Source organism: Phoxinus phoxinus (assembly GCF_949152265.1).
Source record: "Phoxinus phoxinus genome assembly, chromosome: 8".
Classification (NCBI taxonomy): domain Eukaryota; kingdom Metazoa; phylum Chordata; class Actinopteri; order Cypriniformes; family Leuciscidae; genus Phoxinus; species Phoxinus phoxinus.
In genome coordinates this window covers 4,320,193-4,339,357 of record NC_136883.1, presented here as the reverse complement: position 1 = coordinate 4,339,357, position 19,165 = coordinate 4,320,193, and the positions used below count along the sequence as shown (strand labels likewise).

Sequence of the window (19,165 nt, the reverse complement as noted above, 5' to 3'; positions counted from 1 at the left end):
AAAACTTACCATCTGCACCAAGAGCCACTGCAACTTCCTCCCATGCCTTTTCCTTTGCATGTGAGTCTTTATAAAGTAGCCTATGTTTCTTGGATCATAAATAATTGAACGTTTCTCAACCTCCACAATGAGACGAGTGTCGTCCATAGTTATATTTTCAGGTGCACTCGACCACGCATGTGCTTTTATTTGATTGTCAGCATGACATCCTTATGGCAATATATATATATATATATATATATATATATATATAGGCCTATATATATATATATATATATATATATATATATATATATATATCACTGATTCTTGAGAGTCGGGACAAAACACGTTTTAAAAAACTTTTTTTTAAAACACACACTATATCAATTATAGTTATATGTTTCTGCAGAGAAAGGTCTTAGCTATTTAACCATGTAAAGGAACAGGTTCTAAATAAAAACACATTTTTAACAAATAAACATGTTTCCCTTCAGAACTGGATTTGTGTCAACTCCGTCAGACACACTAAAAAGTAAACAATTTAAATTATTCCAATCCAACAAGAATCTAAAGTTATGAAGTATATTGTAATAGTGTTTAGTTACTCTGATATGTAAACAAAATACAATATATAAACTTAAGTTGTGATTTCACACTATTCTGAAAACTCAGATTTCTAAATATTTGCATTTTCAAACTTTGATTTTAATTTCAATATTGTAAAAACAAATTCCTTAAATAAATAAAACCTAAGAGGATGTAGATCAGATGGTCCTTTATTACAAAAACAACACCAACTGAAGGAAGAATATTTTTTTCCCAAAAAAATTAACAAAAACATACATCCAAACGTCGAAGATCTGACGGTGTTGACGAAAAACTGACGGTGTTGACGAAAAACTGACGGTGTTGACACAAAATGTGTGCATTGCTGATTATTGAACAGATGTGCTCTTTAAACACTACTACTAAAACTACTCCTTGTTATTAGAGTATTGAACTTACTGTAAAGCAAACTATAATAAACATATTGCACATACACCGTTTCCAACTATTTTAAATTAAACCGTTTCCAACTATAAAAAAACAAAAAACAACAACAAGGGAAACCAGGGGCTACCCTCTGCCGTGATCATTTTTTTTGGCCATATCGCCCAGCCCTACACTGGCTTCTCATTTGTCTATCTGTCTCTATATATATAAATATATATATATTAAAGTGCTGGCAAAGTTACACGTTACACAATAATAAGCAGACCACTGCCTGTCAAGTCAGATGCGTATGGTTAAATAATGTAATGCATGCTATGTATGTGCATTTATGTGTAAATAAAACCCTGAAATAACAGTTTAACCCTTCACTATATTCACAAATAATATTATATTCGCACATTAAGAGGTTATTGGTGGATTTGTCAACTCCGTCATCGTACAGGTCAACTCCGTCAGACATAGAACCTGACGGAGTTGACGTCTGACGGAGTTGACGTAAGGGCATGTATTTTCCACCAAAACATGTATTGTACACTGCAGCTAGGTAGTTTTTCCTCAGTTGCTAGCTGTCCCAATAACCTCACTAAAATGCTTAAATTCAATCCACTATGGTTTAAAAAAAGTATCTTAACAGAAAGATGGTATTGACATGGTGCAGCTGTGACCATAGGAATATTGACATTGTTTGTCTGAAATATAAAAAAATGTAAAACGTACTAGAGCATGTGTGGTAGTGCTGCATTCACCACAGGCAGGGGGATGAAAAGGGGTCCTCAGGGATATAGCTGACCATGCTATTTCCTGATTTAAAGAGCTTTATGAAAATATCTGACGGAGTTGACAGAAACTGAGGACACGACTTTAATAGGCAGATTTCTATGGAAAATATTGTTTGATGTTCACTTCATGCATTGTTTTTTATATGTATACCCCTTATTTTGTATTTGATATATATGTTTTCACAATTGTAGAGCTTTTTTAAAGTTTTTTGGGATGGTTAATGTTGTGACCTCTTGCTGAGGACAAGTGCAATAACATGGACCTTCTACATGGACCTGTAGAAAACCTTCAAATTTTCCCCAAAAAGATAAAAAGTTTATTCTAAAAATCAGATAGGTATATACAAATCCTTTAGATTTAACTTTGTAAGTATGCCAATCATGATGAATTTCTTAATTTTTGCTATAAATTAGACTTTTCTATGTGGGACATGTTTTGTCCCGACTCTCAAGAATCAGTGATATATATATGTATGTATGTATGTATGTGTGTGTCTATATATACATAAATATATTAAATTAATCTATAAACTGGCAGTATACATCGATTAAACTTGTTTTTGTAGTTTGGCCAACAATTTTGTTTTGGACATTTAATTTTAAATTGATGAAGGTAATTTGATTGACTGTTTAAAACACAAGAGATCTCATCAATGTGCTTTTTGGGTGAAACTGCTGTGTGTTTTGGCCATGAAAAATGCATGGTCACTTTAATTGAGCGTAAGCGGCGCGTTAAAAATAGACTGGGCGCCGAAACTATCGCGGCACTGCTGTTCCTGCTCTGCTCCTGCAACGCGCTGCCGCGCCGCTTCTGCGTGCGGTGTGAAAGCACTCATTGAATAACATGGACGCCGAAAAAAATACGCGCAGCTCACGCGCCGCTGACGCTTGCGGTGTGAAACCGGCGTCATTCGCGCCGCAGGACCTCCAGACGCGCGTAAACGCGTCTTCACATTGAAACCACTCGCGCCAGACGCTCTATTCGCGTTTGGTGTGAACGCAACATAGGCTACACTTCTCCGCGGTTCGTCCGACGCTGCTTCTGAATCTCTCTCCGGCCGGTGAGGTTTACTGTTAGTGTTCCATATAAAAAACGTTGTTATGTCCATATTAACTTCAGCCGGTTAGCCAGTAAGCTCGCTACGACGCAGGTGAAAACATACAATAGCCCGCCAGCCCCTGATGACAACGACGAAGAAGAAGATTTATATTCTTCGTTAGTTTTTATTGGCAGTTGGCAAACAAGCTGAGTGATGCTAACCAGTCTAAAAATAGCTTACTTACAGTTGGCTAGTCTTTGCATTAAGCTAAGGATGTGGTATATTAACATCTAAATAAATTACACGCTTCACCTTTAAGAATTACATCTCTGCACTTGTGTTGTGTGTTTTGATTACTATGATTGGCATGAAGGATATATTTAGCTGACCTCTCATAAAATGCTTCTATTTTCCGCTCTCAGGCTTGTTACTGGAGGCGTAGGTGTTTTAATTGTGGGTTGACAGTGCTAAACAGCAAAAAAACAAAACAATTCTGTCATCATTTACTCACTCTCGTGTTGTTCCGAAATAATATGACTTTCTTTTTTCCCTTGAAACACACAAGGACAACTTTGGCAGAATGTGCAAGTGGCTCTTTTCCATATAATGTTTAAATATTCTCTAAAATTTTCCCTTCACTGAAGTAATTAAATTCCATTTACATATTCAAAATAGTCATGACTTGAGATATGCTACAATTAATGACATTTGACATGTTTGTCAAATAACTAGAATTATGTGTTTTCCCTTAAATACTTTCATGGCGATATTGAGTTATTTTGGAGCTTGCGAAACCTGGTATGATTTCACTGTATGAAAGATCTTCTGTAAATCTCCTTTTGTGTTTATTTAAAACACAAATGATGACAGAGTTTGCATTTTGTTGTTGTTGTTGAACTAATCCTTTAAATACACAAGCGCACGCACGCACACACACACACACACACACACACACACACACACACACACACACACACACACACACACACACACACACACACACACACACACACACACACACACACAGAGGTCAGTGATGGACAGTCAGGTCAGTAAGATTAGAAGCAGTGCCTGGAGCCCGTCTGGCAGATCTGAGAGCCAGACATATAAACACACACAAACATTGTTAATCAACTTTAGGAAAGTAAAGAAATTAAATTGTACCGGAGTGTTCCAGCGTTTCTGTTCTTGATCCCTGTTGAGACCGCTTAAAACGACACAAGTGAACTCCAAAAGACTATAAGATCATTTCAAAACTCGATTCAAAATCTACAAAATGAAGATGAAATAGGATATGTCAAATTATGCATGTCTAGGTTAGGCTACTAATCAAATAGGCCTAAATGTGACACTGATCATGAACTCTTAGGCTACTTTTTAAAAATAATTAGCTAATACAAAAAGCACAAGATGTGGTAGCCTACTGTGCAGACTGCACTAAAATACAATATCAAATTAAAAATAGGCCTACCTTATAGACTAACATAATTTTTACAGTATTCACATCAGGGGCGTTTCTTCCAAAGAGGATAGGGAGACAGTGCCTCCTTAAAAAAATGTATATCATAATTTTCTCCGCATTACTGACTGATTACAAAATGAGAGAAACTGCTCCAAACGATTCACCGCGTGAGTGAGCTGACTGATTCAGATTGAATCGTGATTCAGTTGAATAAAAACTGATTAAGGCTGTTTTTGTAACCCTCAAATTCGCAAAAAAAAAAAAAAAAAAAAAGAAAGAACAAAAAAGTGATTAATTCACCAACCGGAAATCGATTCCCTATTTCTGATGAACAGTCAAAATTCTGTTTCTTGCGTCAGGTTTGCCTATTGTTCATATCAGGTAGGCCTACCACATGTAGCCTAATATTTGTAATAAGGGGGCAAAAAGACATGAAATTCATCTTCATTCGTCAACTGAACTTTTTTCTCACATTTTTATGCAGATAATACAATACAAAAAGAATTATAGAAAAAAAAAATCCAGAGATGCATTTTAAAAATGTGGTCACACAATTATCCTATAGCCTACACCACATGCTGGACATTATTACATATATATATATATATTGTGTGTGTGTGTGTGTGTGTGTGTGTGTGTGTGTGTGTGTGTGTGTGTGTGTGTGTGTGTGTGTGTGTGTGTGTGTCACACATACATAGTCACACATACATAGTCTTTAAAGAGCTAAGCTTTCTGTAAATCTAATATATATATATATATATATATATATATATATATATATATATATATATATATATACACACGGTATAGATTTACAGAAAGCTAGCTCTTTAAAGATGTATGAGTCATGCAGTACTGACCCTTTGTTGTTTTTCAAATTGTATAACCATTGATTAAGAAGGTCGATTGAACGTAGGATTTGTAGCTTAAATCCTAACAAATACTTGAAAACCAGAGAGAGAGAGAGAGAGAATCCCAGTTTCAATTTAGATAGCACTGGCCTCACCTCTCCTCACACTACATCCGGTGGGAATAACAATGACGTCCGTGGGCAGTGAAGCAAATGTAAGATTTCAGGGGAAAAAACTGTTTCCTTTTACCACAATGCCTTTTGAATTTTGTTATCGAAAACAATGTTGAAGAAGCTCCTCAAAGAATGGACAGACGGCAGGTGCTCCTCAAAGAATTTTAATTTGTTTGTCTCTTTGCTGTTGTGTTTGTCAGGATGAGACTGAAGCCCTGGTGACGGAGAGAAGCTCAGATGCTCAGTGGAGCTTTGAGAATCAATAATGTGAAGGGACAGAGGAAGTGTAGTACACCGGGAGTATGTGCTTTCATCCACTCTCAGAGGAAAAGGTTACTGATGTCATCTGTAGGTGTGTGTCTATGTGTGTGTGTGTGTGTGTGCATGATTCAGCAGATGTTTTTTCTGTCTCAGTGGGCTGTGAAGATCAGACTCTGGCCTGTTAATCTCTGTCAAAGACACATTTACTTTGGGTGCCTCTATCTGCAACTATACATTTAACTTCCACTGCGTGTGTGTGTGTGTGTGTGTTTGCTTGAGCTTGTTTTCTTTGTGCATTATGTGTAGGCAAGCATGACTATTGCTATCGTCCAGATCAGGTTAGTGATTGAACAAACCCAAAGTATTGAACTTGGGTGCATAAACGCCTCACAGTTTGCGTTACAGATGTGAATGATATCTCTAATCGTGCGGCTTGTTGTGGAGAGGAGTGTTTTACTTTTCTAAGCAAGTTGACATTAAAATTGGTGGGGAAAAAATCACACGAGGAAGGAGAACATCTTAGCAATCACACAATGTCCAAATATTCCTACTTCCAACATGTTTATGATGATAAATCATGATTCCAACAGTACATTTATTTACATTTGCACAGGCACTAAAAAAATATTGATGGCAAACATGTATTTACAGAATCTTAAATGTGTATCATACAGACATACAAATATATAAAAGCCAAAATTAAATCTGTTCATCATATGAAGTGATCGAGTCTCTTCAGAAATGTTTTGACTAAACCGCTCAATTCAAATGGATTAGTTTTACGATCCCTTTATGACCTTTTTGAAGCGTCAAAGTGGTAGTTGCGTAGCTGTCAATGGAGGGACAGAAATCTCTCAGACTTCATCAAAAAGATCATTTGTGTTCCTAAGATGAACGAAAGTCTTACGGGTTTGGACGGACATGAGGGTGAGTAAATGATAACAGAATTTTATATTTTGGGTGAACTATATCTTTAAAACTCGAGTACTCTAGGACATATAGTACTCGAGTTTTAAAGATATAGTTCACTCAATACATATTGTATGTTTCAGCATGTACTTGTTTTGATCCTTTGTTTTACTTGTTTATCATTAAATGTTATATACAATACTATATTAACAATGAGACACCAGGCTACTTCCACTATAAAATGCAAAAAGCAGTAAGTCAAATGAGCATTATGTCCAAATACGCAGTATTTATAAAACAGAGACAAATAACAGAGTAAGATGACTTACTGTGCAGATGGACACTTATTATCCATGGGAGAAAACAGTGACACACGTTCATGTAACAGTGCCAGCCAGGGTTTGGATTGGAAATAACTGTCTAACACAGGGTTTCTCAAAGCTCTCGAGGACATTCCTACAGAGTTTAGCTTCAACCCTATCAAACCCAACTGAACAAAAGTCTTCAAGATGCTACACTCTACAAAATGCTGGGTTGTTTCAACCCAATTTTGGGTCAAATATGGACAAACCCAAACGTTGGGTTAAAAATGTAATGTAAAAATTTAACCCAACGGCTGGGTTTGTCCATATTTGACCCAAATTTGGGTTGAAACAACCCAGCCTTTTTTAGAGTGTAGAACGTTACAAGAAGATGGGTTTGATCAGGGATGACGCTATAGAGCTTGCGAGATTAATCATTAAAAGATTGCGATCTCGATTCAAACACACACGTGATCTTATTCCATATCGACGATTCGCCTGCAAAATCACAGCAAACATTCAAATGGAAACAGCGTCACAAACACAGTATCAATTATTTATGTATTACAATAATTCAAATGATCACACATTTTTAAAAGATGACCTTTTAACTTGAGAAGTGTTTTTTTGCATATCAAATTGTTTTCAAAGACATTCCAAGCTATATGAAAGTTTTGAAAGACAGACACCCTTACATTTCCTTTAGAAAGTTGGGTCATCTGTTTTAAACAGCAATAGCTTTCATGATTATGACATTATGATTGATTTCATTCTCAGAAAGCTCCTCTCGTTTGTCATCGGGGCATGCAGTATTTCACTGTAAAGTGATTTATTAAACGATTCATAATTATCGGTGTCCAAAGGTCAGATGCAAACGCACACCAGCGGGAGCAGAAAGGACGTTGGTGAGTTTCAAAATGCAGAGAGTTGCCAAATCATTAAACACACATTTAAAGATTACGCTTCCACGCCTGAAGAACCGGCAGCAAAAGACTGTGACATTTATAAGGCGTTAAAGACAGAAAATAAAGTGTTAATGTTAAGTTATACAACGGGGGTCTCAAAACCTCTAAAAACTTTTACAGAAAATACTAAACTATGGATTTTATATAAATAAATATATACAATATAGTATACAAATATATTGATTAAATATTTACATGTTGTTTCTAAATCAATCATATATCATATTGCAATGAATTTTAAGTTTCTTCCTGGGTGGGAAAAACATGCATAGTTATTTTATTTGGCTTTGGAGAGTCATATCATTTTATTTTGCTGTATTTGTAGATGTGACTTCTAAAGAATATCAGTGCCGTCTGTGGTTTTGGCCCTGAGTAACGGATGGGCTCACACACATTTATCAAGAAATATCTTTAGAAACGTACATTACATCTGCACTGCCCACCCATGTCATCTCGACACGACTAAAACACATCAGATCTGAAGATAGCCTTCGCAGTAATAAACCACAGGTGTACACAATGGAAAAAATCAATACAAACCTGAAGTGTCTTTAAAGGAAGGCCACTGGTTTCACATCAGAAGGTCGATTAGGAACAGATGACTAGTCTAGAAGTCATTTGCAGTTCAACCAAAAGATTGTGTATCTCAACAAACTGCAAAGCCATGTTGGCTAGACAGTATTATAACCACGGCGCGCTTGTAAGTGTCATCAGAGTGTAAGGTTATCCAGGTGTGCTCCCATAGGCTAAAAGATCCCACCTTTTTTTGTGTGTGCATATATTAGCATTGCATTATACAAGGTGCAGTGAGCACCTGAAGACAAAATTGTTATTCCAACCCCATTATTATTTATGAGAAGTCTGTCAAGCGCAGTTCTCTATTTTCTTAGCAACACTGTCACTTTGTGTCTCATAGAAATGAATTCATTTGAAATCAGAATTTGACATTCAAAACTGTGTTCCAAGGACATGCAGGGATGTATGCCGGATTCAGACGGGGCAGGTAATACATATGTAAGGTCTGTGAGTGATGATGTGCTGCTTTAATCCAAGCAAATGCGTTCACTCTCTATCTGTGCTGGAGGAGAGAGTGGCAGACACGCTGATGGAAAACACACTGAAACAATGTGTGTGCGAGATCAGTGTGGGAGATACATGCATGTGTGCATTTGAAAGAACAGTGTTGCGCTGTAATAAGTACATTTACAGGACTCGAACCTAAATTGATTTCTGTTTTTAAAATGTTTCTGCCAATTTGAGTTTTCTGTATCAGCCGTTGGTCTGATCTTCACCTAATTTTGCACATCTTGTGCATGTGTACAAAGTACAATCTTCTCTAAACTTTGTACATATGGAGAAAAATGCTGTAGTTTCATGAATTTCTGAATTAATATATATATTATGTTAATAAACATAATCATTAATTCATGTTTTTTGTTTGTTTGTTAATGCATTAATAATTGTATTTATTTGTGCTTGTTGCTGTGTTGTAATTGACATGTGGGACCCCCTCAAAAACGAGATGTTACTGTAACGTACTGGGGTGCGTTTCCCAAAAGCATCGTTAGCCAACTATGGTCGTAAGTTCCGTCGTTATCAGCAGTTCAACGAGTCTGTGTTTCCCGAAACCATCGTTCCAACGAACATTCGCAAACAGCATCGCAAAGTTGTGTGGTCTGAACGACAGCTCTCGACCTGCGGTTAGAAGCAGAGTTTCTTGTTTGCATGACATGTGGACAAATACCTGTATTTACTTCCTGTTTTCCTGTCCCTCGACAATCTTCGACCGAAAAACAGGAAGTAAATACAGGTATTTGCGCTGGCTGAAATAACGTCATTTTTATTCATATCTTTCACATCTCCTGCAGTCAGATTCACTCGTGTTCACTCTGAAGGAATCACTCATATGGCTGGGCACTTGTAATGACACATCAAGGATGTTAAGAGGCTAAAAACAGGTTTAAAACTTGCCCTATTGAAGTCAACAGGGTGCAAATTTTAAAAAGAGGATAACACGGTGTAGGCAACACAGATTTTTGTCGTTGTTCTCTGTATTGACAGCACTCCAAATTTACTAAAAATTGAGCTCAATGTTAAAATTGACCGGAGTTCTCCTTTAAAAAGTCCTGTGTTTGGACTGAATCAGTTGGATGGATTAACGATACTTGACCTTTACAATCAATAAAAAAACTAAAAACATGTGTGTAGCAAAGCATGCTAATTTATCCATTCGGACCTAATTAATCAGAGGTTCACTAAAAACCATTGCATGATGCCCTACATTAAAATCCTTTGATAAATTTATGCCATTGCATTACCCACAGCGCAGCTCTCTCTGTGATGTGTTTCTGTGGGGATTAAAGTGAATCGGATGCAGACCTTCATTCCTGTGATAACGCCACCGCACACTGGTCACAGATCAGCAATGGGCACATTAACTCTGACTCCGAGGTTGTGATAAAACAGGTCCGCTGCTGAGCTTGATAGTACAGATAGGAGACCCAACAGTGTTCATAGAGAAGATGTAGAGAGAAGTGGGGAGACGCAATTCCCTTGATGCTTTTAAATCAGACATCAGCATTCAATCTGTGCTGCTTTGTAAAAGGTCAATTACTGATGGTAGATATGCTGAGATGCTGGAGCGACGGTCAGTGGAGACGCTGCAGATGTCTGGCTCTGATTTGGAGCTTGTTTTAGCTTTGTGCAACACTGAGGTTCTTACTCAGAAATGTTTAAAAAAAGAAGGGAATTTCTTCTCCGATTCACAAAATGGTTCTTATGTGCTGGTTATTTTTAGTAACTCAAAACAGTTTAATTGGTGTAGTTAGATTCCCAGTGAATGACTCTTACTATCTGGCTCTTATTAATGAATCAAAAACACACAGCTCAACCACAGCGTAATCAGATTTCACAATCAAATGACTCTTATAAGCTGATTCTTTTTAATTAATAAAAATCATGCAGCGTAGTTTGATTCTCAAATTAATGACTCTTACAAGCCGGCTCTTTTTAAGTGAATCAATATACAGCTCAATTAGCTTCCCCAAACAAATGACTCTCAAGAGCCGGTTCTAGCCTATAAGTGAATCAAAACACACAGCTCGACCTATGGCTGCGTCTGAAATCACACATACTCGCTTGAGCAGGTCATTATTTTGAATAAGTATCCATGACCGCTAAAAAAGCATACATCTATATAGAATAAATGTGTGTAGTATGAATGTAATCTGGACGTACTACATTCGCCATGTTGTCATTATCATGTGACCTACCAGTGTCAGGTCTCTTCACTGACATTCACAGATCCTCTCCCGTGGCCTCATGGGATAGTAAAGTGTTCATCATCTGCACACTTCAGAATCTCACCAGAAGACATCCAAGTACTTTTTCCCTACTCTTTTATGAGTACTGTGAATTCGCCTACTATATAGGGAAGTATGCGATTTCGGATACAGAAAACCGATTTTAGTGAAAATTAATGCGACTTCCAAATTTCCTCTCTGAATCTGAAATGATGGACCGTGAAGAGCTGAGTGTGCAGTGGAGGTGTGACGGCTCTCACTCATGGAGAACAAAACGCTGTCAAAGAGTTTCGTCAAAAGTGCTTCTCTAGAGGGAGAGAAATAAGAGGTTGGTGCGTCTGAAGAGGCTTATATGAACTCTTTGATCCGAGCCCATACGTTCAGCGATCTCACACATGAATCTGACACTGAATTGTGTTCACCCTGTTCACTTTGACTTTTTTCTGTGTATTAACTTGCATGGATTAATTGTTCACCACAAGACTAGTAATATCCACTAACAAAGTAAATAGGGTCAATTTTGATTTCATGCCGACTTTAAATTGGGGGGAAAAAAATCTAAATAACCAGGCCAGTGTATTTTGTTTTTGCAACTTTCACGTAACTTTACCATATAATTTATTATTCATGCTGGCATGTTACTTTAGGTTACATATTTAACCAGTCTACATGAATCAGTCATTTCATGGTCAGGTCTGCTATTTTAAGCACTTATAGTTATAAATAATGTCCATGTCATTAGAAATAAGAAGACATGTATGCAACATGTCATGGAGTCCTATATATTGCTATCCATTTAAATGTGGGTAATTTTGATGGTTTTTGGACTCTAATCACCACCACAACAAACAACTAATTAACATGATATATTAATTATAAAACAACCCAAACACACCTATACATTTGGATGCTGCATTAAACAAATTCTTACAGGGGAAAAAATGTAAATAATAAATCAACTCCAGCTGATTCCAAGTGATCAAGGGCTTAGGACGTTCCAATGCAGTCCATTGCAGTTTCCGCCAGTGGCACTCGTGCAACGTAAGCAATGATGTACATCCGAGTGAACGAGACGGAGGGAAGCTTCAGAGCGAAGGGCATGAAAATTTTAGACTGGAACGCATCCCTAGTAGATTAACATGGGAGGATTTGAACTTGAGAAGCGGAGTGTACTGACGCCTTTCCGCGGTTAAAACAACATTCCTTCTGATGTTCATTCATGTTTATTTGATGCTATAAATGAACTAGAAGGAAGAGATGATCGGTTCACGAGCAGCTTTAACTGAGGCGACACAGCGATCTGTCAGACACATTAAAGAGCCACAAAACTTATTGTTTAAATTTCTTTTAAAAAATTACCAAATTTGAAAGGTAAGACTTTGTTTAATATCAAAAGTAACCGGAAAGTAACCTGGTCTGTCAGCGTGTTGTCAGTCTCCTCTCTGCTCCGCGATGTATTGTTCACTGCGTGAGAACATGGTGTCGTGTGAGAGCGGCGTAGCTTGTCGGACATAGCGACAGTAATTAAAGGGGGCAGGTGTTTGCGAACGGTCAATTACTTACATTATCTTAAATGTTTCCAAGAATTTGTAAATTCTGAGAAATTCACAATTTTAAATAGTGCCTGCTAACTTGTCACCCGTCAATGACGTTATATCCGCGTTTGGTTTCCGCTTGTACTGCCATAGTAACGTTGGCGACAGACATGGACAACTGTTACGTCTAGTGGCACGCTCACACTGTTGTTTCTTGAAACATTATGGACCATGGCAAGCAGACTTTGGGACAAAAGAAGAAATAAAACGAGGATCAATATCATCGTGGCGTTTTCGAGATGCCGAGAGCTCCACGTCTGCGACAAACTTGGACTTGACAGAGACGCTCTTGCATGTACTTTATTAGACAGGTGAGCAAATGTAAGTTACATAAAACAAATCAATCTTATATAGCTCAACATGATGAAATGTTAGAATATGATCAGTATGTTATTCTAATGTTTATCTAGCTTACTGCTAGTCTCATATAGCCAACAAACTAACACATAGAATAACATTATAACTTTCAACACACTCAAGTGAGGTTTAGTATGATAGTGTAACGTTAGACCAAATGAAACAGTGCTGCGTTACCTCACAAGTAGTAATTCAGCACGTCACAAAGTCATTTGGGTATTTTTTTTGTCTTCTCTTTTATGATTACTGTGAATTTGGACATACTACTCCTGTCACATACTTTTTGGCAAAACAAAAATTTTGACTTCTACCGATGTTCACTTCTAGCACGTCACATGATTTAGGGCATACACTTAAGATTTTAAAGGGCTAGTAGCACACATGTAACCAGGTGGATTGGAGTTTGAGAGACATAAACTTATTTTATGGTTTTACACATCACAAAAATATGAATCACAATAATTAGTATTTTATGTCAAAGACAATAAGTAAATGTACACAAATACTTAAAATTACTAATTTAGAAATAAATATGTAAACTATTACAAAGTTGAGAAAACATGATTGGGGACTTCTGAAGAATTTGTCCAGTGCTTAAAAACGTTTGAATTATTACTAATTATGAATTTGTGTTAACTGCGGTAAATCTATGCATGGAAAACCATGTGGCATGAAAATTGAATAACATTTTATGTAAAATATGAGGTATTGTATCATGGGGACATAAAATCCACTAAACTGACCCATGTGTTATACTGCTACATTTCTATACTCTATTTCTGCAGTACTGCAGTGCCCTCTAGAGGTACAAGATGAAGATAAATAGTGGCATGCATCTTAAAAGTAAGTGGCACTATTATGCAAGTGGTGTTCACTGCAGAACCAAATGACATCCAGCTCCACCTCCCGGGAGTCATGGGTTGAGCTTGAGCTAGTCCAGCTCCACCTCTGTGGATCGAATGGGTGGAGGGATGTGCTTAGACCCTCTAGCTCCACCCATTATGCCCAAAATAACATACAGCAAGGGGAAGCTGGACTCATGCTGGATATTGTGACTATTGTGCCAGTTTTTGTTGGACTCTGACGCCACCTACTGACTGAGGGCAGAAGAGCAACTGTAGCAGAAGATCTCTCGCTGTTTTTTAGTCGAAAAAGAGACTTATTACTGTTGTAGATTAATTCACATACATATATTACACATTTTAATTACAATATTATATATGTGCACTAAACTAGTCGATAATGTGGTTTCTCCCCACAATGTAAGCAAAACTGACCCATGCACACCACCACATGCAGACTCTGATGACACATTAATAAAAGGCCAATAATAATAATAATAAGACAAAACACAACTTAGCTTGGTAAATTGTTTATATATACTGTATCTTTTTTATCTTTGCAAATACAGCATACAAAAAAAAACAAAAAAACACATATGGTAACATTTCAAAACATTAAAGCGAGTCTGAGCCATTAAGACATGTAGTGAGAATGTTCATCTACAATTTTACAAATTAAAAACAACAACAGCAACAATAACGAGACACTCATCCTTACTCTCCCGACATTTCATCACTCACGCTTTAGGCTGCCCTCCGCTCCCGATCCAAATTCACAGTTGGCCGTAATACTGATTCTTTTAATGGTGCTTGTCACTTTATTCAAAAATATTGAACACTTAATGGAGTATTTAAAAGGAAAAAAAATGGATACATTTGTATTTACATAAGCTTATCGAATGAGTTTCAAATACACTGTATATATCTTTTTTTATATATATATATATTTCTTTATATTTATAAATGCTTACTTCTCAAGGTTCAACTCATCTTCCCAATTCCCGACGGACTCCAACAGAATCCCAATCCGAATTAGAATCAGACTCATAAATCGGAGTTCAAAATAGTCTGTTTATTCATTTGCTCGTTGCTCCACAATCCATCATCCCCATAGCAGGGTTTTCACAGGCGAGTGGAAGCGTGTGTATGAGCACGCATGCGTTACATTATGAGCCAAAATAACACGCGTGTCTTGACTCTCTAAACCAGAAGGGGGTCAAACTCAGTTTCTGATGGGCCACAGTTCAGTTCCAACACACGTCCTGAAGGACTGGTGCGTTTAATTGACCTATCGGTAAGCCCCGCCCCCCTTAGTTACTGTTGCCAACTCGGACAAACAGAGTTGCTAACTGTCATTCAATGACAGCTGTCAGTGTGAAAACCATGTCCCAAGATGTTTGATACATTTTGGACACGGAAGGACCACCTCTCGTCGAGGAGCATTCATGTGGGATTTAAATATGCCATCGAGGGCTATATAAAAGATTTTAAAATAAATATGGTGGGGTAACAAGTTTAATTTGAAAGGAAAGGTTTACAGATCAGATCATTGGATTAATACACAGCTTAAACCAAAGCAGACATTTAGCTCTGTCTGGTTTGGGTTTAGGAAATGGAAAAAAATATATTAGGGATACCTGGAATCAGTGTTACGAGTAGCCCAGGCACATTATCATGCCATTTTTGTAGCATAAACATCATCAAACCGATGAGAGCTTCGGATCTTCCAATGTTTCTCTATGGCGCTGAAACCTAAAGATGAGTTCTGGTCCCTGTGCAACTGATACTCAACTGCCATTGGCTCATCTGGGTTCGAGGGGAGGGGCTTTTAAGGTCAATTGAGGTTGAAGCTAAACTCTGCAGAGCTGTGGCCCTCAAGGAACTGAGTTTGACACCCCTGCTCCAAACCATTATACAGCTCCCAAATTACCTGCAAATACAAATGTATATTTAAAAAAAAATCTAACATAATAATCAAACAAGGCTTTTAGTACCAGTACATATATAGCGCTTGCAGCACAAGAGACATCATACATTCAGCATGGGGGTAAGAGACAGGCACTCTATGGACAGCTATGCTTTCGGGGTCCTCCCTCTCCCAGCGCAAACATCCACACAACTCTCTCCAAACCCATCGGAAAGACGTCCCGAAACCCTGTATGCAAACAGAGGACCGATACCAGGAGTTTCTGATCATGATCGAAACAATGTGATGTATGAATAAGGTGCGGTCACATTAGCAAAATTTGGCTTGGAAAAGGGGTCCATTGTTAATAGCAGCGAGATGTTTGAAGCGCCGCTCACTCAGAATACATTTTCAAAACAAGCAACTTTCTTTTGGTCAGCGTAGCGATTCTCGTGACCAACTCGAACATGAGCAAACACTTCATGGGGAATCTTTCCGCCCTCACACGAAACTCCCGATCACAGATTCCCACGGGATTAACTGGATTTCGCTCGCAAACAGCAGAGCAACAGTAAAGGCCCGTTCACACTAAGGACGACAACTATAGCGTTCCAAAACTCATTGTAAAAATAAAAAAATAGCAGAGTCCACACCACAACTATAATGATAACGGCGCAGAGAAACAATATTCTTTCCAGCTAATGAGCGATAAAAACATCCACAGCCAATCAGAATGCACCCTGCTTTATAGAGCTCGAGCATCGGCAGACACTTAGGGGCCGTTTACACGACACCGTTCTCAACTAAAAACGAAAAACTTTTTATGCGTATTGGCCATTTGTTTACACGACATTGACGTTTTGTGTGCCTGGAAACGCAGTTTTGAAAACGGGTTTCAAAGTGCAAGTTTTTGAAAACGGTCTGTGTGTAAACAACAAAAACTTTATCATTAAAAAGTTATCGTTCTTGGTGTGAATGGGCCTTTAATGCGACCGCACCTATAGACCTGCGTGAGTGAATATACCGAAGCACCTGAAACGTCTCGCTTTCAACTTCTCATTTAACACACGCGCTAGTATATTCTGTTCGAGAACACAAACACACTAAACTACACCGGAGAGGCAAGCACACTTGGCTTCTAGAAGCGTTTTGTAGCAGAGAACCTGTTCCATAGTTATTCAAAAGCTCATGAGCTGCAGACAGACAAACCCTAGATCACACACACAATGACTTTTGGTATCTTAAAAAACTAAATAAATCGACGCGTGGTCCCAATAATTACTATGGCCCGATAAAGGTAAAGGAATGCCCTTGGCTGGCTGCCCGCCATAAATATCAAAATTATACAATTTTACTCTCAACTTAGCAGAGGAAACACATCTCTGCATTATCTAAAAAATGACATAAAAGATTTCCGCACACACATCAGGAATTCCCAGGTCCCCAAACAAAAGGTGAGCAGGCCCAAGGTTTCGATTGGCTAAAGAAAGGAGAATAACAGATGCCACTTCTCACGCGCGCCATATAGAACCCAGCAGCTTTCGAGTGGGAGTGTGACCGTCTTAAAGTTCTCCATAATGATGTTGACGCTCAGATGCTTTTGTAAAATGGGCATGTCTGTCTGGCAGCCAAAATCGACAAAGGCAGACTAGTTTCTTGGTTTGTGGTTTGATTTTTTTGTCACCGTTTCCATTCTCTTTTTGTTGAGGTTTTGTTTTGTTATTTTTCTGAATATTCTATTATGGCACAAAGACATAAAGAGCGCATTCACACTTGCGCTCCCTCGCCTCCCGTTCCCAACACCCCCAACCCCCTCTCCCCTCGACCCGTCGGCCTTCTCTCAGCCATCGTCGGGTGTGCTCAACTCCTCGGGGAACTCGTCGGACGAGCCACTCTTGTGGATGCGTCCGTCACTGCGCATGCTGTGGAAGGTTTTCTTAAAGGCTTCCATCATGGAGTGGGCCAGTTTTTTAGCCTCGAGTTTGTTCTCGCACTCCACGGCGTGGCAGTCCATCTGGAACGTCAGATCGTCGTTGATTTGCCGGTAGATCCACGCGAACACGTTGGGGCTAGTGTCGTGATCCGCCGTGCAGTACGCGATGCGGGCCACCTGGAAGGTGTCCATGGCAACCGTGGCCTCGCCGCGCCCGTCCTGGTGATGCAGTCGTACCTGGAAGGGCCGGATTTCCAGGATGGCGCTGCTGGAGGTGATGGAGTCGTCGTGAGTGACAGATGTCCGCTTTGTGTCGCATAATCCCATCACAGCCGACTCTGTGCAGCCCGACAGGAAGTGAGTGCCGGAAATCGTCACCTTGCCAAGGTAGGTCACCTGGTAAAAGCAGAAAAAGTGCAAAGATGAATTGTGTACGGATTCACACGACTGCCCATATGCACAACGAAAGACTCAAATAAATATACATGCTTATTTGTTTGAATAAAATATTCTGAAAACAATGTACATCTTGGCTGTAATTACTGAATATGTTCATATATTTTGCCCTACTGAGAATCTGTTTACTGTCTGTTTGTATTTCTTTTCTAACTTAAATTTCTCATTTATTTATTCAAAAGGATATCAAGTATTGAAGTGTCAACTTTTAGTAAAATATTTTTAATATTTGCAACACTAAGATGTGGAAAGTGGACATTTCATGTCCATGATAAAATAAATAAATAAACACACTACTGTTTAAAAGTTTGGAGTAAGTAAGCTTTTTTTTTTTAAATATATAATTTATGCTCACTAAAGCTGCATTTATTTAATTAGAATTACAATAAAAACAGTAATATTGTGAAATATTATTACAATGTATAATAACAGTTTTTTATTTGAATATATATATATATATATATATTTCTGTGATGCAAAGCTGAATTTTCAGCATCATTACTCCAGTCTTCAGTGTCACATGGCCCTTCAGAAATCATGATAATATAGACTAATTACATGCAAAGTGAGATATTTCAAGCATTTATTTGTTATAATTTTGATGATTATGGCTTACAGCTTATGAAAACCCCAAATTCAAAATTAGAATATTGTGAACTGGTTTTCATAAGCTGTAAGCCATAATCATCAAAATTATAACAAATAAATGCTTGAAATATCTCACTTTGCATGTCATGAGTCTATATAATATATTAGTTTCACCTTTTAAGATGAATTACTGAAATGAATTTTTGCAGGATATTTTAATTGTTCGAGTTTCACCTGTACATTTAAAAAAAAAAAAAAACATTTTATTGTTACTTGATGGTTCACCCCTTCACGTGTTCTTAAAATCAAAACTTTGATTGACAATGGTGTACTAAAATTTCTTAAACATATGAAACCAACAAGAATACATAAAAGTACATTTCCATGGATTTGGCTTTTTAAAGGTTTTTCATCACATTCTTATTTGTCATTGGCCCAGAGTTGCTGTTTGCAAATCAGTTAGAAAGTA

At 37.9% G+C, this 19,165-nt stretch overlaps 1 protein-coding gene across 1 annotated transcript in view; it reads right to left on the bottom strand.

The window, feature by feature from the left end:
* Nucleotides 1-14,335: 14,335 nt before the first annotated feature.
* Nucleotides 14,336-19,165, bottom strand: part of pid1 (phosphotyrosine interaction domain containing 1) — a 29,379-nt gene continuing 24,549 nt past the window's right edge. The window contains exon 3 of the mRNA XM_079620486.1: nucleotides 14,336-18,048. Within this exon, the coding sequence (XP_079476612.1) occupies nucleotides 17,560-18,048 (489 nt within the window). The 3' untranslated portion in view covers nucleotides 14,336-17,559. The remainder of the gene's footprint in view (nucleotides 18,049-19,165) is intronic.